General features: G+C 37.7%; 1 protein-coding gene across 6 annotated transcripts in view; it reads left to right on the top strand.

Moving 5' to 3' along the window:
- Positions 1–26995, top strand: part of CEP112 (centrosomal protein 112) — a 496208-nt gene that overhangs the window by 362914 nt on the left and 106299 nt on the right. For all 6 annotated transcript variants that reach the window (XM_027873031.1, XM_027873032.1, XM_027873026.1 and 3 more), the window contains one exon: positions 14436–14585. In XM_027873031.1, the coding sequence (XP_027728832.1) occupies positions 14436–14585 (150 nt within the window). The remainder of the gene's footprint in view (positions 1–14435; positions 14586–26995) is intronic.

The raw sequence follows: 26995 nt of genomic DNA, 5'->3' as shown, positions 1-26995 counted from the left end.
CTTTTTATATTAGAGACAATTCACCAGTGAGAAGAGACCCTAACAGCAAAAAAAAAAAAAAAAAAAAAAAAAATCCAGGTAACTGTGAGTAAGCAAGGGCTAGATCCCCTGTGTTGAACAGAAAATTACCACCTACGGAGGAAAGGCAGTGTAAACACATCTTGGCAATGAAGGATTCTCAACACAGTGAGCCAGTTCTGATTAATTCTAGAGAAGTAATGAATTAATTAATTCTATTAATTAGACATCAAAAGTCACCCTGATAATACTGATTCAAATGCAGAAGTTTACAAGAATCTATGAAAAGATGGAAAATAGACTAAATTGGTTTTTTTGGGGGGGGCAAATATTCTTTTTTTAATTAATTTATTTTGATTTATCAACAATCATTTCCATAAGCTTTTGAGTTTTAAATTTTTCTCCCCCTCCCTCCCTGCCTCCCTCCCCAAGCCGGCACACAATCTGATATAGGCTATACATATACATTCCTATTAAACATATTTTCACATTAGTGATGTTGTAAGTAAGAATCAGAACCAATAGGAGGAACCAGAAAGAGGAAACAAAACACAACAGAAAAAAAAAATAGCAAATAGTTTGCTTCAATCTGCATTGGAACTCCATAGTTCTTTCTTTGAAGTGGATAGCATTTTCCATCATGAGGCTTTTGGAGATGTCTTAGATCCTTGTATTGCTGAGAACTACTATAAATATTAGTCATCGCACAACGTGGCTGTTACTGTGTACAATGTTCTCCTGGTTCTGCTCACTTCTCTCAGCGTCAAACCATACAAGTCATTCCAGGTTTTTCTGAAGTCTGCCTGTTCATCATTTCTTATAGCACAATAGTATTCCATTACATTCATATATTACATTCACAGTTGTGATTACTATCTGTGTCTTTCTCTCCATCCTTCCCTCCCCCCCTTTATGCTTTTCTTTCTCCTTTCTCCTTTTCCCTCCTCACTAATGTTTTGCTTTTGACCACCTCCTCCCTCAGTCCCGCCTCCCTTTCCTTCACCTTTACCCTTACTACTTCTTCCCTCCCTTCTATCGCCCCTCCCTTTTCTTTCCCCTTTTCCCTCCTACTGCCTATAGGGCCTGTTAGATTTCTATACCTACCTGATTATGTTATTTCCTTCTTAAGCCAAATCTGATGAGAGTAAGGTTCAAACAATGCTCATCTCCCTCCCTTCTTTCCCTCTACTGTAATAGGTTTTTGTGCCTTTTCCTGTGATGTAATTTACCCTTGTCTGCCTCCTCCTTTCCTTTTCTCTCAGTACATTTTCTTAGATCAGATTAATCCACTTGGATCCATTTAACCCACTTGATTAGATTTTTTTCATCATTATATCAAAGTCAATTTATACCCATCCCTTTTATGTATACCCCTTTAACATGGTGTAATAACAGTACAGTTGTCAGGAGTTACAAGTGCCATCTTCTCTTGTAGGGATGTAAATAGTTTGCCCTTATTAATAGCACATTGTTTCTTTCTGTCCCATTTACCTTTTTATGTCTCTCTTGAGTCTTGTATTTGGTGATCAAATTTTCTGTTGAGCTCTGGTCTTTTTATCAGGAAGGTATGGAAGTACCCTATTTCATTGAATATCCATCTCATCCCCTCAAAGATCATGCTCATTTTCACTGGGTAGTTGATCCTTGGTTGTAATCCAAGCTCCTTTGCCTTACGGAATATTATATTCCACACCCTACGATCTTTTAATGTAGAAACTGCAAGGTCCTGAGTAATCCTGACTGTGGATCCATGATATTTAAATTGTTTCTTTCTGGCTGCTTGCAGTATTTTCTCTTTGACCTGGTAATTTTGGAATTTGGCTACTATATTCCTTGGCATTTTTAATTTGGGATCTCTTTCAGGAGGTGATGGGTGGATTCTTTCTATGGCTATTTTACCCTCTGGTTCTAGGACTTCAGCGTAGTTTTCCTTTATGATTTCCTGAAAGATACTGTCAAGGCTCTTTTCTTCATCGTGATTTTCAGGTAGACCAATAATTTTTAAATTGTCTCTCCTGTATCGATTTTCCAGGTCATTTGTTTTACCAATGAGTTATTTTACATTTTCATCTATTTTTTCATTCTTTTGTTTTTGTTTGACTGATTCTTGCTGTCTCATAGAATCATTAGCTTCCATTTGCCCAATTCTAATTTTTAACAAATTGTTTTCTTCCATTAGATTTTGTACCTCCTTCCCCATTTGGCCAGTTGTATTTTTTAGGGACTTGTTTTCTTCAATGTACTTTTTTTCCAGTTGGCCAATTGTATTTTTTGAGGACTTGTTTTCTACATTTAATTTTTTTCCTTCCTTTTCCAAGCTATTGACTCTCTCTTGCATACCTCTCATTTCTTTTCCCATTTTTCTTCTATCTCTCTCATTTGACTTTTAAAACCCTTCTTGAGCTCTTCTAAGAAGGCTTTTTGGGCTTCAGACCAGTTCATATTCTCTTTTGAGGTTTCAGATGTGAGTTTGTTGACAGTGTTGTCCTCAAGAATTTCTGCCTTGATCTTCACTCTTCCCATAATAAGAATCTATTGTATGTTTCTTTTTTCTCATGGTGTTTGCTTATTTCCTGGCCTTTAAAGAGATTGAGCTCTCCTGCTGGGGAGCAGAGGGCACTGACCCAAGCTTCTTGTGTTGAGAGCCTAGGGCCTGGTCACTGGCTTTGTGTGCTGGGGCCTCCGCTGTTTGCAGTTGGAGGCTGTAGGGTTCTGGCAGCTTACCTGGTGTTGGGCTGGAATCAGCAACACTGGGACTCTAGGGGTAGGATTGGGTAATGTGGCTCCTGGAGAGCTCCTGCTCCCCCAGGGCTTTCCTTCCTTTGGCTTTCTTCAGCTCCTTTCAGATGGACAGTATGGGGTGTTTATCCGCCTGAGGCCCCTTGTAGTGCTGCTTCCCTTAGTTTTGCTGAGGCACTGGGAGAGCTGGTTGCTGTTATATGCCCAGGCACCTGGTGGTTTTCCAAGCTGGTTTCCACCAGTTCTCCTGCCCTCAGTGAGGCACATGGGGGTCCAGGTATTGGTGTTTGCCTCCTCTACCACCTGGGCTTCAGGATCTCCTCCTGGTATGCTGAGGTGGGGTTTTCCACTAGCTTGCTGGGACGCCTCCTGTTCTGTACTGCTCCCCTTCTCCCAGGGCAAGAGGGACCTTTCCCATTAATCCTTCAAGCTACCTGGGCTACTGGACTGCTGCACCTCATCTTTCTTCTGGTTCAGCTGTTCCAGGGTCTTTTCTGGGGTGACATTTTCTGGGCTTTCAGGGGTTAATAAGGGAGGGTAAGCCTAAATTGTTTTTTTCACGAACATGAAAGACTAAGAAAATAAAGGCTTTACCAGTCAGATACAAGAGAACCATCAGCCTAGTTCAAGAAAAGTTGCAGATGTGTCTTTTATTACAAGTATGACCTAGATTTGAATGTGAGTAATGTACTTGAAAAAGGAGTGTAGATGGGTGTGCAAAATGATGAATTTCAATGAAATTGAAGCAGGAATGGGACTGGGACTGGGAAATGATTCAGTAGGAGACAGTTGCCCTGGACCTCAAAACCAGTAAGAAAGCAGCTCATCATTAGTAAGCTCACAGCTATTTGAAATAAGAACACCACCACCAAGATACAGTCATAGAAGCAGAGGTATTTTCTGTTATAGATATAAACTAGATGGACATAAATATGGCAAGTGCATTTAAGAAGCATTTTCATCTGGTTCAGAGGTAGCTGGTATCCAAGAAATCTGCATCACAATTCAAATAATGGTATGAGGTTCAAGTATGTTACCAAAGTTGAAAGAAGAAAAATGTTGTTAAAAGATTTTGGTATTCAGGGAAGACTAGATAAATTTTGAAACAGAAATTGAACAAAAACTTAATAATCAAATAGAAAAAATTTAAAAGTGATCTATCTCAGCTGAAGAAAAAAATGGAAAGAGAAATAAAGGCCTTTCTTTTCAAGAAATGAAACAAGCCATCTAGTTGACTCAAAAGAACTATTAGCAGGTACTCAGAAAGAAACTGCCACACTGAAAAGAAGTAGAAATGTTAATCTTTGTGGTGAAAAGAGGATGAAGAGAATTCTTGAAAAGAGACTGCTTGGTACCCTTGAAGAAACTGAATGGTGGAATTGTTTCCAAAAATAAGGAGAAATCATCTACTGCGATATTTCTCACAGTTCAAATATTGTACACAGTTATTTGTGTTTTATCATGTTGATAAATTGTATTGCCAATAATTTTGATATTTATTTATTTAATAATAGGAAACTGTTTCCAATAAAAAGAGAGGTATGAGCAAGTTCTTATGGGGAAAGAGGTTTCTTCAGTTTATTAAGTAAGTTCTCATAAACACAAATGGGAGCTCCAAGCTAACTGATTAATTAATGAGAGAGGTTGCAGTTATACTAATAAAAAAATATCAAGAAATACTCCCACTATTATCTCAGAACTTGGAATGATGAAAATGAATATAGTGCAGAGACTATTGTGGGCAGAGGGTTGACTCAGTGAGAGACAAGAATAAGAATAATAGACCCCATAATATTGCTTCTCTTTTGGATCATGATACAGACTTGGTCATGTAATCAATAAGATGAAGAACCAAACACTTTCTCTTAATCCTCATGGCCTTTCAAACCTTTCCAAAATGAGAATTATTTGCAAGACATAAATCAATTTCATCTGTCTCCAAGCTCTGAGCCACCAAGAACCATAGCTAGATAACAACCTAGTGGACTAAAAGCAGAGGTTAACCCCTGATGATCTCACTCAGCAGCACCACACACACACACATACACACCAGCATATTGAAGCAAGTCCAAATAAGCTAATCCATAAGCTTGCAACAAAATTCAACTCTGCCCTTTACCCATCCATGTAAAAAGGCAGAAGCTTTCTAAGTCTAGAACTCTCAGTGTGAAAGAACTGAGGAACAGAGGGAACTGGGGCAGGATGCCAGCATGTGTGTATAACCACCAGTCCTAAAGCAAAGGAGACTAGCATCCAGCTGAATCTATTTCTGTCCCTGCAAAAGTCACTTGGGGCAGAAACGCCAATGGGGCAGGCCAATGAAACATGAATTGTCCAACAATTAAGACAACTTTGAGTTCCACCCCATGGGGAAATTGCTACCAAAGGGAAAGAAGCCAAAAAATAAACCATAGCAGAATATGAGTAGAAAATATTGACATTTCCAAAGATCTCAGAAGGAAGAAAACTCATTGTAAAAGCTTGAGCACAAGCAGATAAGCAAACAGGGAAGAGGAGGGAAGATAGACTTCCAGATCATGTAGATGAGTCCATGTATCCATCACCTGATGAGGCAGAAGACCCTGTGGATATTCAAGAGAACATGGAGCCACAGCAGGATTTTCTCAGTGGTTTCAGAAAAAAATTAAAAATTGTGAAATCAGAGTTTATGGACTGCATAGCAGAAGTAATTGACAATCAATCAGTCAATAAATATTAAGTACCTACTATGTCCCAGGCACTGTGCTAAATGCTGGAGGTATAAAGAAAGGCAAAAAACAGCCCCTATTCTTAGACTAACAGTCTAATGGGAGAGATAACATCTAAAGAATCATGTAGTAACAAAATATATACAAAATAAAATGGAAATAATCAAAAGAGGGAATGCATTAACGTTATAGGGAATGGAAAAGACTTCTTATAAAACATGGGATTTTAGCTGGAACTTAAAGGAAGCCAAGAGGTAGAGAGATAAGGAAGGATAGAATTCTAGGCCTGAGGAATAGATAGCCAGTGAAAATGCCTAGTCACAAGATGGAGTATCCACCAGTGTGCTTGTGTTGCAAAGTACATGGGAAAGTATAAGAAGACTAGAAAAGTGGTAGGGGCAGGTTGTGAGGGGCTTTGCATGACAAATGGAGGATTTTATAGTTGGTCCTGGAGGTGATGGGGAGTGGATAAAGGTTATTGAGTAGGGAAAGAGGGCTAATATGGTCAGACCTGAGTTTAGAAGGGTCACTTTGACAGCTTAGTAGAGGATGGACTATAGTGGGGAAGAGATTTGTTGTAGAATATTGCAGTAGTCCAGGTACAATATGATGAAGGCCTGCAGCAAGGCAGTGGCAGTGTCAGAGGAGAGAAGGGGACGTATACAAGAGATGTTAGAAAGGTGGAAACAACAAGACTTGGCAACTTATTGGCTATGGGGTGGGGGGTGTGAGAATGAGAATGGCTCACAATCCAGGTGAGCCTGGAAGACTAGGAGGATGGTGGTAACCATGACAGTAATAAGGAAGTTAGGAAGAGGGGAGGGTTTGGGGGGAAAGATAATGGATTCAATTTTGGACATGTTGAGTTTAATATATACGTGGGTCATTCATTTCAAGATAATCAATAGGAAGTTGGAGATGTGAGACTGGAGGTCAGCAGAGAGGTAGAAACTGGTTAAGTAAATTTGAAAATCATTATCATAAAAATGATAATTGAATCCATGGGCACTGATGAGATCACTAAGTGAAATAGTATTGAAGGAAAAAAGGAGATAGTGAAAGGCAGAGCTCATGAAGAACCCTGGATTAGTGGTTGTGACATGGGTGAAGATACAGCAAAGGAGACTGAGGAGTAATCAAACTGATTGGGGGCGTGGGACCAGGAAAGAGTAGCGTCATGAAAACCTGGAGAGAAGAGCATGTCACAGAGAAAAGAGTGATCAACAGGCAGTTGAGAAGCCAAGAAGGATGTGGATTGGAAAAGGGCCATTGGATTTGGCAATTAAGACATCATTTGGCAACTTTAGAAAGTGCATTATGAGGTGAATTGTGATTAGAATTGGGTGAATTATGAGGTCGAAAGCCACACTGTACTGGGTTAAAAAAGAGGAAAGAAAATATGGGTATATATGGTAGGCAATCTTTTCAGTGTTAGCTACAAAAGGGAGGAGTGATATAAGATGATAGCTACTAGAGATGAATGGATCAAGTGAGGGTTTGTTTTTTTTGAGAACAAGAGACATGGGTATATTTTTGTAAACTATGGGAAAGTAGTCAATATTCAGGAAAATGTTGAAGATAAATGAGAGTGGGGATGATAGAAGGGACAATCTGCTGGAGAAGGTAGGATTAAATGGAATCACTTGTGCATGTAGAGAAGTTTGCCTTGACAACGTGAAGGAACACATTTTCATATGAGACAGAGGTGAAGGCAGATATTATGTAACATAAATTTGCCATTTCATTATTTTCTCTAGCTTCATTAAGCAGCATGAGTTGGAACAAAGGTAGTAGAAAGAGAGAATAATCCAGAGCTGATGCTTGGCAGAGCAAGTTTGGAAACAGGATAAAGAGGACTCATGAGAAGATGGTATAGAGTTAAAGAGTTTCACCACTAAGGAGTCAAGATGGGGAAGAGAGGAGTGTGTAGCTAGTGGGGGGATGAAGGCCTGGGAAAGAACTGTAGGGTGGAGGGACTGGACATCATAGGACAAAGAACAGGGTTTGGAGTTCTAAGGCTGAGAGAGAAGTGGAATGACAACAGATTGCAATCAGATAAGGGAATTTCTGAGTTTGAGAATTTGGAAGTAATGACTGGTATGATCATTTCTGTGTGTAGCTGAGGTGGGGTAGAGGAGTAGATCATGCTCTCTATAGGTTCAATACTAGGCCCACTAACACAACTGGTCGAGATGTGTGGAGATGCCATATTAGACACAGAGACCATGACGAACTAATACTACTATTGCTTAAGGAACCACTATCTCCAGCTGATCTCTATCTGCATGGACTAAAGCTCTCTTCACACTTTAGTAGTTTCATACTTTCTTCCCAAGGTGGAGCTAATTTTTTTCTCTGTCTTTCAGAATATTCAGCTAAAGTTGACTATATCAATAAGGTTGCCTGGTAACATTCTTGTTCAGGTCCTTGCTAAATGCTTCTATGGGTGAAGGAAAATCAGGACCTCTAATTGATTGAGTCCCCCTCTCCTTCCTCTGAGACAATGAGGTATTAAGGTTTTGCCCCTTTTTACAGATTTTTGTGGATCGATTTTTACCTTTTAAAAGGTGTGGAACTTTGGTTAAAACCCTAAGAGGCTTATTTGGCCTATTCACAGATTGTATAAACAATGTAAAAGAAAAAAAGTTATTTAAATTCTTTGCTATTTTAGGCAGCGTGAAGAAGCTCTATCAATTTGATATAGGGCAGTTAGCATTTGGTTAGGTGAATGTCAGTCATATTGCTTTATCAAGCAAATTAGCAAGCTGTGGGATTTATCAAGAGAATTATCTCTGATCATCTAGAAGAGGGCAAGCTGTGGAGAAAGAGTCCAGCTCTGGAGAGGAAATTGTTGTCTTTTGTTCCCCTTGTGCAACAGAGTGAGGAGAGACTGGGGTTTCATTGTCATCAGCAATGACATCCTATAGAAGAGCAGTTCACCCAATGGGAGATACTATCCAGCAAAAAGCAGATCCAACTGTGGAGTCAAATTGAAAGTGGATAGAAGTGGGCCAGGGAACTATGCATAGTCACCTGAATAAGGGGAGCAACATGAGGGTACCCTAAGTTTTTACTGTGCCATTTAATGAAATAATTTTGCTTTGAGCTACTTTGTTCTCTGTTAAAGGCAAGTAAAATTAATTAGAGGAAGTATATGAGTATATGAATCTTGGATAGTCAATCCCCTCAGCCACCCTATGAGGGAGAAGTGGGGAAGAGGCAGTCTCAGTGTGCTGCCCTTCTCTCAGCTCAAAATAACTATGAGGGAATTTGTTTATTTAAACTGTCCAGTCAACCATTAAGTATTTATTAAGCCTTTATTATATATAATATATACCTGGCAAGTGTGTGTGTATGACTAAATACAAAGTAAACCTTTTTAGGGAAAGAAGAATAGTAATCTGGGGGATAAGGAAGTGTTTCATATAGAAAGTAGAGCTTGAGCACAGTTTTGAAAGAAACAAGATACTTAGAGGGTGTGGACATTAGTTCCAAGTACAGGGCCCAGCCAGTGCAGAGGTATGGAGGCAAGAGATAGTGTGTTCGGTGTGGGAAACAGCAAACTAATTTGGCTAGACCATAGAGGACAGGGAGGGCAGTAATGGTAAGAAAGGCAAATTGGGACTAGACTATGAAGGAAAACCTTTAAAAGACAAACAGGAATTTATATTTAATTATAAAGGCAATATGGAGCCAGTGGAATTTATTGAGTGGGGGAGGGAATTGGTCAGATGTGTACAAATCACTTTGGAGGATAGGTGGAAGATGGATTGTAGTGGGAAGAAACTTGAAGTAGGGAGACCTATTAGGAAATCGTAACTAGTAAAAATCCAAGCATGAAGTGACAAGGGCCTGAAATCAAGAGGGCAGTAGAACATTTAGCTTGAAATACCTCAAAAGACAGTAGGAGTTGTGTGACTGGAGCTCAGTATAGATTGGGGCCAGATGTGTAGTTTTGGAAGTTACCAGTTTAGAGATGATAAACTTCTGAGATAATCAAGTGAAATAGTATAAAGAATAGCAAAAGTCCCAGTACAGAGCCTTGGTGTACCCCCGAACTTAGAGGGCATGTATGCACTATGTACAGTATATAAGCAAAGAAGACAGAAAAGGAATGATCAGAAGAGTTAAGAAAAGCGAGAAGGAACAATGTCACAGAAACTCAGAGAAAGGGCATCCAGGAGAGAGGCGCTAAAAATATTAAAAAAAAAACTTCAAAAAATTCAAAAAGAATAAGATTTGGGAAAAACTCATCCATTTTGGCAGTCAAAAGGTTATTTGTAAATTTAGAGAGAGCAGTTTCAGATGAGTAATGAAAGTTGGAAGCCAGATTGCAGAAATGTGTATACAGGAAAAGAAGTGGAGGCAACAAATAGAGTCAGAATTTTTGTTGTTTGTTTTTAAGAGCTTGGTTGTGAAAGAAAGTTTTATAAAGAGATAGTAGGGTCAAGATAAGTTTTTTTTTTTTCCAAGACGGGGGAGACTTGGGCATGTTTGTAGGCAACTGGAAAGATTTCAACTGATAAGAAAAAATTAGTATTAGAGAGAGGGATGGAGAATGATTATAGGGGCTGTCTGCTTGAGAAGATGGGAAGGAATGGGATCCAGGCTTTGAAGAGGAGAAGATTGTCCATCAGGGATTTGAGTAAAGGAGGAGAGAATGAGGGATAATGTCACGGAGTTTTGAGATATAAAGGAGGGGGGAAGAAGTAACTCACAATGAATGGTCTCTATTTCAGTAAAATATTAAGTGAATTCCTCAGCTGAGAGGGAAAAAGGGAATCAATGTTTCAATAGCTTTAAGAGATTTGGAACAGCCTCAGGGAGGAGTAAAATGACCGTCATGCTAAGATAAGGGTCCACTAGAGCGAAGATAACAGATTTGTAGTGGGCCCAGTTGGCTTGGTAAGTGATTTCAACCAGCTCTATTTAGCAGCATGAGAAACTGACAAAGAATAGGGGAGTAATTCTGAGGCTGAGATTTGACAAAGTGTGAGCATCAGTAAGAAAGGGGAATAAGTGTTCTGAGGGCAGCTAGGTGGTGCAGTAGATAGAGCTCCATCCCTGGAGTCAGAAAGACCTGAGTTCAAATGTAACCTCAGGCACTTACTAGCTTTGTGACCCTGGGCAAGTTATTTAACCTTGTTTGCCTCAGTTTCCTTATCTGTAAAATGAACTGGAGAAGAAAATGGCAAACCACTCCAGTATCTATGCCAAGAAAAGTGCAAATGGGGTCACAAAGAGTCAGACATGACTGACATGACTCAACAACAACAAATATTCTTATCCCCGTTTTACAGGGTGAAGATTATTTAGGTACTGAGATTTTAACTCCCTTGTGTGTGATTACATAGCTAGTAAGTGTCAGATGAGCTGTTTTAATGCAAGGCACTCCTGACTCCAAGCACATTTCACCTTACTGCCTCTCAAACTATCACCTGGCTCTTTTGTTCTTCCACCTTCAATAGCATGTAGCTGAATTGCCCCCTGATAACTCTAATTGTAACACTAATGGGCCATTCCAATACCAGCTCAAAGGTCTTGCTTGTGCCAGCTTTTATATGCAGCCTCAGAGTGGGAAAGGCTGCTACCCTAATCGTGGCACTCCTGGTTACTATTTTGTCTGTTTGGTTTTCACATATAGAACTATACAAGATGATTTCATGGCACCTGATGTCCTGCCCCACAGGTTAGCTACTGTGCCTTCTTGACTATAGTAACTAGAGATACAAGAATAGAGATATAAATGCAATCATGACTTAGAAGGTGAATATGAGGTGTCCTCTGAGTCATGACTACCTGTGTCAAAGTACCCCTGCTGACTCGTCCTGACTGTGTGTTCCTGGGCAAGCCACCTAATCTTTTAGAGCCTACCAAGCCAAATATTACAGAGCATTTGCCTGTCAGCAATGTCAGAGGAACTTTTCCCATAAAGGATTCCCTGTGCACAATCTCTGAAGGTCAGAATCACTTTCGTTTTCCACCAAGCCTTTGGAGAGACTGGAGATGAGTTGAAAACACAATCCAAGGAGCCATGACTATGTTTGGCAGACTAGAGACTCTGGAAGTCGGTACGGACAACCACACCAGGGATCAAAACCTAACACTGTGTATGTCAAGGGTGCCTGAAAAATAATGGAAGAGAAGGGGTACAAGGAAGTATTGATGTCTATTGGACACCAGACCATGATCTAAACATAAGTGGTATACATTCTGGATGACGGACAAACCAAAGAGTTTCATTAGAAGCAGTTGCCAAAGGGATTGAGCAAGCAAAGGCCCAAAATAAGGACAGACTTGTTGTGTGCACAAATAGCCAACTTATAACCACAGGTATGAATGGATGGATTAACAACTGGAAAGAAAATGGATAGAAAGACAAGTAAAAATAAAGGTGTTGTCCACAGAAACCAATTCACTAAGCTGGATAATGAGACTCAGGACTTGAATATCGAGTGGAAGTATATATCTGCTTGTTCAAAAGTTGACAGCAATGCTGAAGCTCAAAGATAACCAGAGAAGCAACTAGAAAGAAGTGAGAAGACTCAATCAATACTTGCAGATGGTAGAATTTAGAGTGTCATTCTGTAAACAGAATGTAAACCATGCAATATAATCTCCAAATCATTTTCTCTTTACCTTTCTCCCCCTTGTGTTAGAGCTGTATTCCATGGCTGTCTTTGGCCATTCGCTTCATATGCTTTCTCATTTTTTCTATGTACTATTTTAATTTTTCTTTAATGATATAAACAAAAAATGCATACTATAAACAACTGTAGAAATTGTTCACATGTACTAATAATAAGAGAAAGGCAGACATCCTCATCTCTATCAGATCCAACTGAACTCTGACTTGGTCAACTCTTGCCTCAGATGACCTAGAAACCAATCCAGACTGCTTGACTGGTCGCATGACTTGGGGTAATGGGAGTCACTGACTTTTCCTTCAGGTAAAATGGACTGTGAAACAAACCTTGCCATCTGCCCAGATACTGCCTTCTAAGGACTTCCTGGCTTTACCACTTACCCTGCTTGTATGCCCAACAGTATCCCACTATTATCTGACTTTGTGACAATCTAAAGATGCCTGTTTGGGCTATGCAATCTGCCCCTCTGGTGCATTCTTACAACTTTTAGGACTTAGAACTTTTAAAAGTCTTTTCAGTTCCCCAGCAGCTGAACTCGCTCTATGTTGTCGTGACCATAGACTGTCTTTCTGTAGTTGTCACCCATCCCCAGTGCTAAGGATAGCACTTGCAACTTAGTAGGAATAGGAATTCAATAAATGTTTTTTCATTAATCCATAATATCTGGTTTATGGCTCCCCTGACCCTTCAGATAAGTGCCATTTTTACTTTATGAAACAAATACCTCTTTTTCCATTTAAGAAATCTTAAGGCTTTGACAAAAGTAGAAAAAAAAATTAGCAACAAGGAGGGACTTTGGGAAGAGGCCCAAAAAGGGCATTCAGTGATATTCTGATCAGTGATGATGTTGAATATTTCACATTTAAAATTTGTTTTTTCCTTTTGGGGGGGGGGGGAAATTGTACTTTATTTTGACAATTTAGGTTATTGGTTGCTCTTAGAAGTTTGTAGAAGTTTCTTATAGATTCTGGATGGCAAAGTCAAATAATTAAATTGTTCCTGTTTGAAAAAAAAAAAGAGTTCCCTATACTATTGAAATACAAGTCTGGGCCAAAATACACAAACTCTCTCTCTCTCTCTCTCTCTCTCTCTCTCTCTCTCTCTCTCTCTCCCTCTCTCCCTCTCCCCCTCTCCCTCTCCCTCCCCCCCATTCTTTGTGTGTATGCACATCTATACACACATATGTACACTCATTTCCCATTTCATCCCTATAATCTAGTTTCTCCCCTTACCCCATGTAACAGCTGGAAAAAGTGAATTAAAAAGACATTAATTGACTTGCTCATAATAGGAATTAGTCACATTCTAAACTAGAACCAATCTAGTGCTCTTCCATTGAAATCCAGATGACCATATTGAATCCTAAGGGGATTGGGATCTACAGCCAGAGCAATAAGATTAACTGACTCCCTGCAACTCTTTCTACTGTAGGCAGTATTCTATATCTTTCTGATGAATGTGTTAGAGAACTCAGAATGAATCCTGTTAACACATTAAGTCAGTAGTTTGTAAACACAGAGAATTCTCAAACTTGCTTCTATTTTCATTTCAATTCAGCAAGCATCTATTAGGCAACCCCTGTTACCAGACACCATACTAGTCACTGGAGAATTCAGAAAAAAATCTGCCCTCAAGGAACTTCCATTATATTGAGGGAAATGATGTATACACAAAAATTAAATATAAAACATATACAAAGTAATTGTAAAAAATTTTATCCGAAGTATAAAATAATCTGTTTAGTTACATGGTGTTAGTTGTTAACAGTTCGAAATGTTTTAGAGAATGGAGCATCTTTGTTCATTTCAGTGGTGAAATAAAGAGTGTCATACTCAAGTTCCAGGCTTTGCCCAAGTACAGCTGAACCAGACCAAAAGTAACTGGGAAATGTTTAACAAAATAAATAAAAATACATTGCAACATACCTAATGTTTATTTGTAAATTTCTATGTTAATATGCTGTGGGATCTATTTCTCTTTGACTTTGATACCACTGGTAAAGTACATTTTTTAAGTACATTTTTGAAAATCTGAAACATTTAAGATTTTTGAGATCACAAATGTCCTTTGTTCTGATGAGTAAATATTACGGAGCATTATAATAACAAAGTCTTCCAAATTGTTTTCAGAAGTTTTGTGCCATTCGCAATTTTATTGTAATCTTTAATTGTGTGAAATGTCATATGTGCTAATGTGATAGGCTAATTGAAGTACTGAGTTTGTGTAATTGCCAAATCCAATCCCTTATCCACTGTAAGTACATGTAGAAATCAATACCTTTTACTGCAGAATTAATACTCACAACCTGCTGTTCTCATTGCAGATCATAGCTGAACTTCAGGCGACGATTTCCTCTCTAAAGGAAGAGAGCAGCCACCAGCACCTGGCAGCTGACAGGCGGCTCCAGGAAGTGATAAAGAAGTTTGAAGAGGAAAAGAAGCAGCTGATTAGAGATAATGATAGAACAATCAAGGTAACCAGGAGACTTCTGTCACCAGTGATTCTTGCTGCTTTCCTTCAGTTTAAAGAAGTATTAAAATCTTTGCAATGAGCAGGTCAATACAGGTATCAGAATTATTCACACAACCCTCAGTAATTCCATTCACTGGACTTTATTTCCTTGGAAAATATCACATGCCCACTATGCTGGAATGTTGTTAGAAGTAAATGCCACTATATATAAAGTCATGAAACCCTTTCATTCTTCCAATGGTCCATTTTTTTCAGTGTTCCCCTGAAACTAATGGCCTTGTCCAGTGTTATTCATCAAATACCATATTTTCATTGAGCCAATGATGTTAATCAGTTATACCTACAGTAACATAAAGGAATATATATTACACCGGACGGAAATAGTAAGTATAGAACAATTAAGTATGTGTGTTTTAGAGGAAGGGAATTATGAATAGTAAGACCTCCTTCAACACTTTCCTTATATTTTCTTTTTTTTTTTTTTTTGGTAACTTTTTAAAAAAATTTTAAACAAATGCAAAATGAGAAAAGAAAAAAAAATTGTTATCTCCACAACAGACCATAAGAGAGGATTCAATATAAAACAATAAGCTTCCATTTCAAGAAAACCTATATAATAAATACTGCATGTTCTTTTCAAAGCTGTGCAGCTTTTCTTTGCTTCCTTATTGGTTTTGTTGTCTGCTGTGGACTTTTTACTTTATTTTTTTACCCTCCCTTCCTCTTCCCTACCTTAAAGAGGGCTACAATTGAATATGGATATATATATATGTACATATATATGTACATAGATATCTATAAAAATACACATATATACTCATATACATATATGTAAGATTGTACTATGCTTATTTCCTCCTATCATTGTTTCTCTGAAGGTGGATAGCACCTTCTTTCATAAGTCCAAGTCTTTCTATGTGTTTCTAAATCAACCAGTTCATCATTTCCTACACAACAGCAATATTCCAACCCAATCATATCCTATCTGAGAGATTGTCTATGAAAGTTTTTTCCCAATTTTCTTCATTCCTTCTTTTCTTGGATACGTAGTTTTTATATGCAAGACAATTTTAATTTAAAATAATCAAAATTATCCTTTTTACACTTCAGCAATGCCCTTGCTTTATACTGTAGTTTAAGGTCTGGTGCTGCTGAATCTACTTCTTTTATATCTTTTTTTCTCTGGTTTCTGTGACATTCCTGACCTTTTGTTCTTCCATATGAACTTTGTTATTATTTTTTCTGACTCAGTAAAATAAATTTTAAGTAATTTAATTGGGATGACATTGAATAAATAGATTAGTTGGGTAAAATTGTCATTTTAAAAACCATATTGGTTTTACCTACCCATGAACAATAAATATTGCTTCAATTATTTAGATCTGAATTTATTTGTATAAAAAGATTTTGTTTCTGTTTATAGTTCCTGTGTCTGTTTTGGCAGGCATCTTCTCAGGTACTTTATACTATCTAAGTATTTTAAATGGTCTAAAACAATATTGAATAATATTGCTGACACAGTATAGTTTCTCTATTTTTCACTTTTGATTAAATCTATTTTAACGTTAACTTTGTCTAAGATGATTACTATCCATGCTTTTTTACATACTAAATTTTACTTCTGCCCTTTATTTTATCATTGTGTGTATCTCTCATTTTTATGATGTTTCCTGAAAGCAACATATTGTTGAATTCAGATTTTTAATTTGCTAACCATTTCCGTTTTGTGGGTAAACTCATCCCATTCACATTCTAAGCTCCAATTACTTGTTGGAGCTATTTCCCTCCTTCCTATTTTTCCTCACTATCCCTCTCATCCTGTGTACCCTATCCCTTCTCAGTCCTCTCTTTTACTTCTACCCGCTACCTTGCCCTCCTATTCCTTCATCTACCCACCCCTCTAAGAATCCCTCCCTTATCCTCTCCCACACCTATCTCCTTGCCTTCTTATTTCTTTCTGAATTTAGAAGAGTTTTATACCTTTCTAGATATATATGTTTTTCTCTCTTTAACCCATTCCTGATGAGAGTAAGGTTCCAACACTACCTGCCCTCCCCTCTACTAGCTTCCTCTGTATCAATTTTTGCTTTTATGACTCATTTGTATGAGATAATTACTCCTTTTTATCTCTCCCTACACAATCTTATTTTTTTAGAATCACCCCATAATACTCAGCTCAGTCCACACCTTTCTTTCAAACTCCCCAAATAATGGTGACAATCATAAGAATATTGATAATACTTGCATGTATACAATGTAAATGATTTGACCTTATTGAGTCCCTTATAATTGGTCTTTAATGCTTACCTTATATTTTTCCTGGATGTTGTATGTCAGATTTTCCTTTAAGTTCTGGGGTTTTTGTCACAAAAACCTAAAAGTCTTTGAGTTTGTTAAATGTTCATATTTTTCATTCAGGATTATACTTTGTGGGTAAGTTACCCTTAGTTGTAACCCCATCTCTTTTGCTCTATGAAATACAGTATTCCAAGATCTATAGTCCTGCAAAGTAGTAGTTACTAGGTCTTGTGTAATTCTTATTGTAGTTCCATGATATTTGAATTATTTTCCTTGTTGCTTCTAATATTTTGTCTTTAACCTGGGAGTTTTGAAACTTGGCTATGATATCCCTGTAAGTTTTCTCCTGGGATGTGTTTCAGGTGGTGATTGGTGGGTTTTTACTATTTCTGCTTTGCCGCCTTGTTCTAGAACTTCAGGACAATTTTCCTTGATAATTTCTTGTAATATTGTATCAACTCTTTTATTTAATCATAATTTTCAGGCAATCCAACTATTCTTATATTATTTCTCCTGAATCTGTTCTCCAGATCAGTCCTTTTTCTGATGAAATGTTTCACTTTCTCTTCATTTTTCCATTCTTTTGATATTGTTATATGATTTCTTGGTGTCTTAGAACATCATTAGCTTCCCCTTGACCAATTCTAGGGGATTTTTTTTGGTATTTATTTAGTATTTTATTTTTCCTCAGTTACATGTAAAAACAATTTTTAAATTTGTTTTTAAAACTTTGAGTTCCAAATTCTCTCCCTTCCTCCCTCCCCACCCCTTCCCAATGAGAAGGCAATCAATTTGATATAGGTGTTATTTCATGTAATTTGATATATACATGTGTAGTCATGCAAAACATATCCATAATAGTCAAGTTGTGAAACCATTCCTAGTTTTCAAGGAATTATTTTTTTCCTTAAGTTTTTGATTCTCTATTTCCAGTTGGTTGACTTTCTTTTCATAATTTGCTTGGATTGCTCTTATTTTTTTTCCTAATTTTTCCATTTATTTCTCTTATTTGAAGTTTAAACTCCGTTTTAAGTTCTTCCAAGAACTCTTTTTGTGCTTAGGTTTGATTTTTGATGTTTTTCATTGAAAAAGGAGTGGCTTTTTTAGCTACATTATCTTCCTCTAATTATGGACCCAGATATTCTTGGTTCCCATAGTAGCTATCTATGATTGGGTTCTCTCTCCTTTGCTTGCTCACTTTTACTTATTTTTTTTTTGAGTTTTATTTTATTTTTTAGTAGTTATTAGTATAATCAAGTTATAGTCCCAAGATATGAAGAATGATGCCCCAAATCTCGCGTTTTTCTTACTGTTATTTTCTGAGGTCTCTCTTGGGGCCCAACATTGGGCTGTCCTCTCCACTCCTAAGACATAGCTAGGGCCTCCAGCCACACTGTCCCACAAATGGTCTTGCTCCCTGTAGTCCCTCAGGTGGCTGTAAACTACAGCTGCTCTCTCTGCCCTGCAACTGAAACCAGTGACTCTACTCTCTGGCAAGTGCCCGCAGCCAGCAGGGTCCCTGCTCCTCACTACTGCACTCACCAGCTGTGTGCTAACTTTTTCTCCCTGTAGTCACAACCCAGAATGCATGTGGTCAGTACAGCTGTGCTTGATGTACCTCAGCAGTCAAAGGTCCTTCAATCTTTTCCTACTCAGCTGTCAGTCCCCCACACTGACTTAGAGATGAAAGTTTCTAAGGCTGAGGCTACCTCTCAACCCACCTACCCACAGGCTTGTTGTTTGTTGATTCTACAGAGTTGGCCTGGAGGTGTTTGCTCTTTACTCAGGCTGAACCTCCACACCTAGAGGTTGGATCTTTTCTGGAGTCTTCTCAAATTGTCTTAGGAGGATAACTGCTTTAACTCCTGTTTATTTCTGCTGCTCTGGGGCGTTTTGTTTGTGTGTGTGTGTGTGTGTGTGTGTGTGTAAATTTAGAGAACAGAAAGTTTTCTGATTTACTCCGCCATCTTCCCAAAATCCTCTCCCTATCCTTATATTTTTCTTAGTTTCATTCTTTCAACAATTATTAGTTGCTTATCTGTGTATGATAATTTCAATGAAAAGTCTATCTCAGAAATTATTCAGTGTATCAGAAATAGACTTACATTCAATTATAATCATATGGATCCCTACATTGCTCCTTATTTGTAGGACAAGAGATTCTCAAATATTTTGTGTGTGTTATGGATTCTTTGGCAATATGATGAAACCTATAGATACCTTCTCAGATTAATATTTTAAATACATAAAATAAAATACATAGAAATGTATAGAAAATACAATGGAAACTAATTTATTGAAATTCAGTTATCAAAATATTTTTTTAAAAAAACATACAAGGGTTAGAGAGTTTTCCAAAACCTTTGCTAATTATGAATCCCAGACTTGTGTTTGTAACTAATTTGGCACGCATTTAGAAATGATTGCTAATCTCTAATCCATAAGAACCCATCCTAGTACAAATAGTTCATTAGTCCAATAATGTTTAAGTATCTCTATAGTGTTTACCCTGGAAAACTGCTTAATTGAAAAGAAATAATGTGTAAGATAGACTTTATCCTTAAGGAGCTTACAGGTTTCTTGGGGACACTAATGAAATAACTAAAAAGGAGTATGAATGCTCTTTTAAATTGTGTCTTATAGACAGCCAGTGCCTTAGGTATTCACAGAAGGGAAAGATTCTTCCCTCCTCCTATATACACTGTAGAATTTAAATGCCTTAAGGTTAGGAATTCTCACTTTTCAAAGAAGTAGTATTTTAATAAAAGAAATGCACATTAAAACAACTGTCATTTCACTTCATACCCATCAGATTAACAAAGATGATAAAAATACAAGACAATAATTGTTGGAAGGACTACAAAGGAAATAGGCACGCTGATACACTATTAGGCGAGCTATGAAGTGGTCTGGCCATTTTGGAAATCAATTTGGAACTATGCCCCCAAAAGTCACTGAGCCCTACATACCCATATCACTACTAAGCATATAACCCTTCTCCTATCCTCCCCCTGACATATAGACACACACAAAATAAATCAAAGAAACAGGAAAAAACTCATGTATAAAAATATTCAGAGACCTTTTTGCTGTAGCAAAGAACTAGAAATGAAGGGAATGCCCACTAATTGGGGAATGGCTAGACAAGTTACTTATATGAATATAAGGGAATATTATTGCACCATAAGAAATTATGAAAGAGATAGATGGAGAAATATGGGAAGATTTATATGAAATAATACAGAGTGAAGTAAGCAGAACCAGAAGAAAAATTTATACTATGACATTGTTTAAAAAAATTTTTTTGAAAGACTTAAGGTCTCTAATCAATGCAATAATCAACCACAACCCCAGAGAATTGATGATGAAATATTCACCCTACTTCCTGACAGAAGCGATAGAGAGGAGCAGAATAAGACATGTCATATTTTACTGAATAATCATTGCCAGTGCATAATTGTTTCACCCTTTTATTTTTTCAGTCCAAAAATTGCTCTATAACATTTCATCATGTAACTGTTGCATGGTATAATTCTATTCAGCATGCAGCTTAAAAGGTAAACGGGGTGCATCTCGGTGACACAGTGGGTAGAGCACTGGCCCTGCAGTCAGGAGGACCTGAGTTCAAATCTGGTGTCTCAGACCAGACACTTGACACTTACTAGCTGTGTGACCCTGGGCAAATCACTTAACCCCAATTGTCCTGTAAAAAAAAAAAAAAAGATAAGCAGAGCAGCAATGTATTAACCAGTGGCATGTGGATACGTATTTATCTCTTGCACATTGCGAGCCGTGAGCCTCAGCATACCTGTACTGTCAGTATAGTTCTGAAAGCTGACTTGTGTGGTTTGTTCAGAGCACTACAGTACTAATGGTATTGTCACTCAACCCAGGGAAGAGCCAGAGGAGCAAGGGGAGAGGGCTGTCAGGAGAAGTTGCCATGAGTAAGTCAAATGATATGGGAAGACTTGTATCTTCCTGTGCTAGCAAACTGTACAGTTTGTGTGCCAGTAATACAGTTTAATAATAAATGATTTTTAAGTAACACAGCACAATTTTTAAAGCTTCACATAATGGTCGCCCCCCACTTTTTTGCAAAAAAGATATATAAAATCTATGATAATTATACGTTGAAATACAATATATTTTCAGATACAGCTAATGAGTATAATTATTTTGCTTGACTATGTTTATTTGTTACAAGAGAGGATTTTTTTTCTTTTTAATTTGGGGGGAGTGGAGATTGAAGGAAAGGGCAGTAGTGATGATGATGCCCCACAAAACAGTCATTGAAAATTCAGAGAGGGGGATTCTGGGAAGATCGTGGAGTAAGTCAGAAGATTCCAAGTTCTCAAGATTTTCTCCCCTGCAAAAAAGATGAAATAGTGCCTCAGAGTAAACATATAGCAGTAAAAATAAGAGTAGGAGCAGAACAGGGGTCCTCCTGGGGCAATTGTAGAGCATCTGATGAAAAGTCCTAGGCTGAGGTTTGGTCACTGTGAAGAGTAAACACCTCCAGGCTAGTTCCTTGGTCTCTTAAAAAATAAGCAACAAACCCTGGGATTAGCTGGGTTGGAAGACTGCCTCAGCCCCATCTGCAGGAAATTTTACCCCTGGGATAGTGAAGGGTGTTACATCTATGAGCTGGGTAGATCGAGGGAACCTCTGCTGACAAGGAATGCCAGACCCTGCTGTGGAGACATGGCAAGGGCAAGAAGTAACCAGCACACAACTAGTGAGTGCAGGAGCAGCGAGGCGGGATGCCGCTGGCTATGGGCACTTACAAGAGACTTGAGGTCTTGGCTTCAGTTCCAGGCCAGAGTGGAGAACTGAAGGAGGATCTGAGGACAGAGGCATCATTCCCCTATACCTCAGGACCAGGGGTGATTATAAAAACTAAGCTACTACAAATAAAAAAAATAGTGCACATGCAAAGGAGAAAGAATCTAACTATAGAGAGTTACTATTGGAATAGAGAAGACCAGGGGTCATCTTCAGAAGAGAATACTGAAGCAAAGAAATCCTCTTCTTCCCCAAAGAGTAATGTCAAATGGTTACCTGCTCAAAACGAACTTTTGTTCTTCATAGAAAGATTGAGGAAAAACTAAAAAAAAAATAAGGACAATCCAAGAAAAACAAGATTATGAAAAGAAAGTCAACCAGTTAGAAAAGGAGATCCAAAATCTTAATGAAGAAAACAACTCCTTAAAAATCAGAATTGGGCAAGGGGAAGCTATCAGCCCTAAACAAGCAGAAGTGGTATGCAAGACTGATGGCACCTTTCAAATAAACAGTAGAGGCAGGAGGCCTTTCATGAAAGGAGGTTTCTTCAGTGGAAAAAGAATTACATAAATTAATTTCAAAGTTTCTGTCTTTCATCCAGTCATATCATAAAGAGGAGCTGATTAGTATTGGTCTCTTAAGATTGTTTAATCTGATAAGTCATTTCGCTGATTGCATCATTACATTCACTGATTGCATCATTACATGTACTGGTAGAGTAGACACAATGGCAAAGAAATTACATGGTAACTGATACATTTGACCAGGGTAAGCAAATTTTAACATAAGTACCCACCCTTTAAAAATTATTTGATCATCTAATTTGTTGACTTTAAGATAAGGAATAAAGAAAAGATTTTATGCCTGAACTAGGTTGTCCAAAAGTTAGTGATAACACTGTCATTATACACACATAAGTTCATTTGTGAGAAGTATTAGAAACATTTCTATAGAAAGACTCCAGAAGAATTTTCTGGCATCACTATATCAGTGGTGCTGAGTCCTTTCTTTGAAGCCAGTGTATTGAAGGATCCTCACTGTGAAGCCAGATGTCCAAGCAGAGCATTCATATCAAGGAGAAGTGTTGTAAAATTTTTGCTTGGAGGCATAGAAAAGGGATTCTAAAGTATTGATGCATTTCTCCCTTAGCCACTGACTTGAGTTCACAGCAAAAGGTCAGCTGCCAGTAGGATATCTAGAAATCTGGTCTATGTTACCAGAAGGGCTTTAGAAAAATGAAAGAATGATTCAAAAGACTGGGAAATTATCTGTTTTCCAAAAAGGAGAATTACATACCTCATTGTGCGGTTTTAGTAGCATTGAGAAAGAATGAACTCTTAACTGTCTGGCATCAGATACATTGTTTAGAGCGTATTCATCACTTAAGTCATCTCCCTAGTCTTGAGAGCACAAGAGAAAAGAGCATTTTCTTTGTGCCTTCCTAAATTGATATTAATCTTACTACAAATTTTAAAAAGTTTCCCATCAGATTTTAGAAGATTAATATGCATCATAGACTCAGTCAGTCAGCAAGCATTTATCAAGTGTTTACTATGTGTTAGGCACTGTGCTAAGCATTGGGGATAAAAAGAATGGGACAAATCAGCTCAGAGCCTAGTTATTAAGTATGGAGCCATTTTCTATTATAGATGATCTGCAAGATGAATAGTGCTAAGAAAAGCTGTAAAAAGAAACCAACTCAAAACAAATGAATGTTTCTCCTATTGAAAGCATTGTGTCATTCTTTCCTGCACATTCTTGTTGACTCTTAAAAAATTCAACAATACATTGTTTTACTTTAAAACTAGTTCCACTTCTTCCTGCTCGTTTCTGTCTTAAAGAAGGAAATTATTTGTGCAATAGGCAAAGTTCTTCAGAAATTACAGGTAACATTTTTGTATACTTTGACATTATATATGAGATAAAAATATTGAACTAGATTCTTTTTGATATCTATAAAGTGTGAATACTATGGAATTATACAATATTGCAGCAATAAATTGTGGATGCTATTGAATTGCTTTAAGAGAGCATTTTGTCTGGCTCCCTCATATTATAGCTAAAGAAACTGGGGCACTAAAAGGTTGTGAATTGCCCAAAGTCACATTTAGTAACAATGTAGGTAGTATTTCTGATTTCCAACATATAGCTCTTTCTAGTATATCTCATTCTGTTCTTGAATTTTGCTAGCTTGCATGGTTAGGAAATTATATGTTCTAATTAATCAGATATTCTGTGTAAGAGAGTTGTCATACATGCTGTGTTTGAATTGCTATTTTCAAAAAATCAGAATATAGTTGAATTCGCTTAAAATTAAAACTATTCTGAACATAATTTATATTAAATAAATTATTCAGGTAATACTTAAAGAGCTCACAGTACCTCCTTGAATTAAATATTTAGAAGAAGCATATGCTTTTGGTATGACTGGTATTTTTATTACAAAAAATTCTAATTAATCAAATGCTGGGGAACATTTTACTGAGTTATTCACTTTTTTGATCCTAACTACTGTCTTGATGGCTTCAGAGACTTACTATGGCTTCTAAAAGGATTACACTGATAATCCAAGAACATTTAGATATTGCAAATATCTGACTACTGATTAACATAAATAACAATAATATGTAAGGGAGGAGGCATTTATTTCCTTTTCCCTCCCCGACTGTGTAACAAGATCTAAGCAGAGATGATGAGGTATTAATATGTTAACATGGTGTAAATACCTTGTTTCTGCTTTAGGAAGCATAAACACCTCTCTCTGAGTGGAATGATCAATACCATTGATTGAACAATGATTACACATCTGAGTGACTTAAAAATTAGTTGATGCAGTTTGAGAGTGGGATAGTGTTATTGTAAAATGGAGGAAGAAGCTTTACCCTGAGTGGAGATTACTCTTTCGGGTTAAGGAAGGGATTTTTCTCTTGTCCCTAAACCCCAATGAACATGGTGCCTATTAGTAGACACCCAGAAGACATGCCAAACATAGTAGGAGAGAGTTTGAGGAGTAGTTGAGAGAACTGAGACACACATTCACCAAACAAACCCTGATACAGAGGCAGTCAGTTGCTGGCCAGCAAAGATGAAAGGCAAGTATAGACTCAAGAGAGTTGGCACTGACATTTGAAACATGTACTTCAGTGGGGCAGAACCAAGATAGTGGAGTAAAGCAGTGACTTGCTTGAGCTCTCCCCCAAATCCCTCCAAATACCTGTAAAAAAAAAATTACTCTAAACAAATTCTAGAGCAGCAGAACCCACAAAAAGACAGTGAAACAAATTTCCAGCCCAAGACAACCTGGAAGGTTGACAGGAAAGATCTGTTGTGCTGGGCTGGGAGGGGAGTGCAGTTCAGCATGGGCCACACAGACAAAGACGGGCCCTAGCAAACCTGGAGCAGGCCTCAGACGACTGAATCATGGGGCAGCTGTGGTGGTTTCCAGACTTCTCAACCCACAAATGCCAAAGACAACTTAAAAGGTCAGTGGGAAAGGTCTGTCAAATCTGGATGAGAAAAGAACATAGTACACTGACAGCCCTGGGGTGGCAGTGGCGGCAGCTGCTTCTGGAGCTCTTGGCTTACAGATGGTGCAGGTATCAAGTGGCTGATCAGAGAAGGATTGCAGGGAGCTCTTTGCTGGTGTTGAGGCAGAATTCTCTTGCTTTGCCTATACTTAGATCTGGGTCTCAGTCCTGGGTGGTGGTCCTGGGGTGAGGAAGAGTGCTGATGTGGTGGAGTTTGTGGCAACAGTGGAGAATGGAATCCTTCTCACCATTCCAAGGCAGAAAAGAGAGCTTGTGGTCACTCATAGACTCATAGACCAGGAAAGAAGTGAACACCTCACCTTTGATCATACCACTTTAGAAGAACTGAAAATTTACAGGTCCTTAGAAGTACCTCTGAAAATAGCTACACAAAACCTCCAAAGCTTGGGACAGTACACCCTCCACACTAGAAGCAGAACCCCACCTTAACAAAGAGTTTAAAAGTCAAATAATTGACTGGTAACATGAGCAAACAGAGGCAAAACTCAGACTGTAGAATCTTACTTTTGGTGACAAAGAAGATCAAAACATACAACCAGAAGAAGACAACAAAGTCAAAGCTCCTATATCCAAAGTCTCCAAGAAAAATATGAATCCGTCTCAGGCTATGGAAGAGCTCAGAAAGGATTTTGAGAAGCAAGTAAGAGAAGTGGAAGAAAAATTTGGAAGAGAAATGAGAGTGATGCAAGAAAATCATGAAAAATGAGTTAACAGCTTGCTAAAGGAAACCTCAAAAAATATTGAAGAAAATAACACCTTAAAAAAAATCCTAATTCAAATGGCAAAAGAGGTCCAAAAAGCCAATGAGGAGAAGAATGCCTTGAAAAGCAGAATTGGCTAAATGGAAAAAGAAGTCCAAAAACTCACTAAAGAAAATAATTCTTTAAAAATTAGAATGGAGCAAATGGAAGCTAATGACTCTTTGAGAAATCAAGAAATTATAAAACAAAACCAAAAGAATGAAAAAATAGAAGACAGTGTTTTTCTCATTGGAAAAACAACTGACCTGGGAAATAGATCCCAGGGAGATAATTTAAAAATTATTGGACTATCTGAAAGCCATGATCAGAAAAAGATCCTAGACATCATCTTTGAAGAAATTATCAAGGAAAACTGCCCTGATATTCTAGAACCAGAGGGTAAAATAGAAATTGAAAGAATCCACCAATCATCTCCTGAAAGAGATCCCCAAAGGAAAACTCCTGGGAATAGTGTAGCCAAATTCCAGAATTCCCAGGTCAAGGAGAAAATATTGCAAGTAGATAGAAAGAAACAGTTTAAGTATTGTGGAAACACAATCAGGATAACACAAGATTTAGCAGCTTCTACATTAAGGGACCAATGGGCTTGGAATATAATATCCTGGAGGTCAAAGGAGATAGGATTACAACCAAGAATCACCTACCCAGCAAAACTGAGTATAATATTTCAGAGGAAAAAAATGGTGTTCAATGAAATAGAAGACTTTCAAGCATTCTTGATGAAAAGACCAGAGCTGAATAGAAAATTTGACTTTCAAATGCAATACTCAAGGGAAGCATGAAAAAGTAAACAGGAAAGAGAACTCATAAAGGACTCGTTAAAGTTGAACTGTTTACATTCCTACATGCAAAGATGATATTTATAACTCATGAGACCTTTCTAAGTATTAGGGTAGTTGGAGGGAATAGCTAGCTAGCTAGATAGATAAATAGACAGACAGACAGAGATAGAAATAGATATAGATGGCATAGGATGAGTTGAATTTGAAGGGATGATATTTAAAAAAATAAATTTAAGGGGT

This window comes from Vombatus ursinus, unplaced genomic scaffold (genome assembly GCF_900497805.2).
Source record: "Vombatus ursinus unplaced genomic scaffold, bare-nosed wombat genome assembly UNPS02014801.1, whole genome shotgun sequence".
In the NCBI taxonomy this organism is placed as follows: domain Eukaryota; kingdom Metazoa; phylum Chordata; class Mammalia; order Diprotodontia; family Vombatidae; genus Vombatus; species Vombatus ursinus.
Note: the sequence above shows the minus strand (reverse complement) of the source record. Positions and strands in the feature narration are given on the sequence as shown.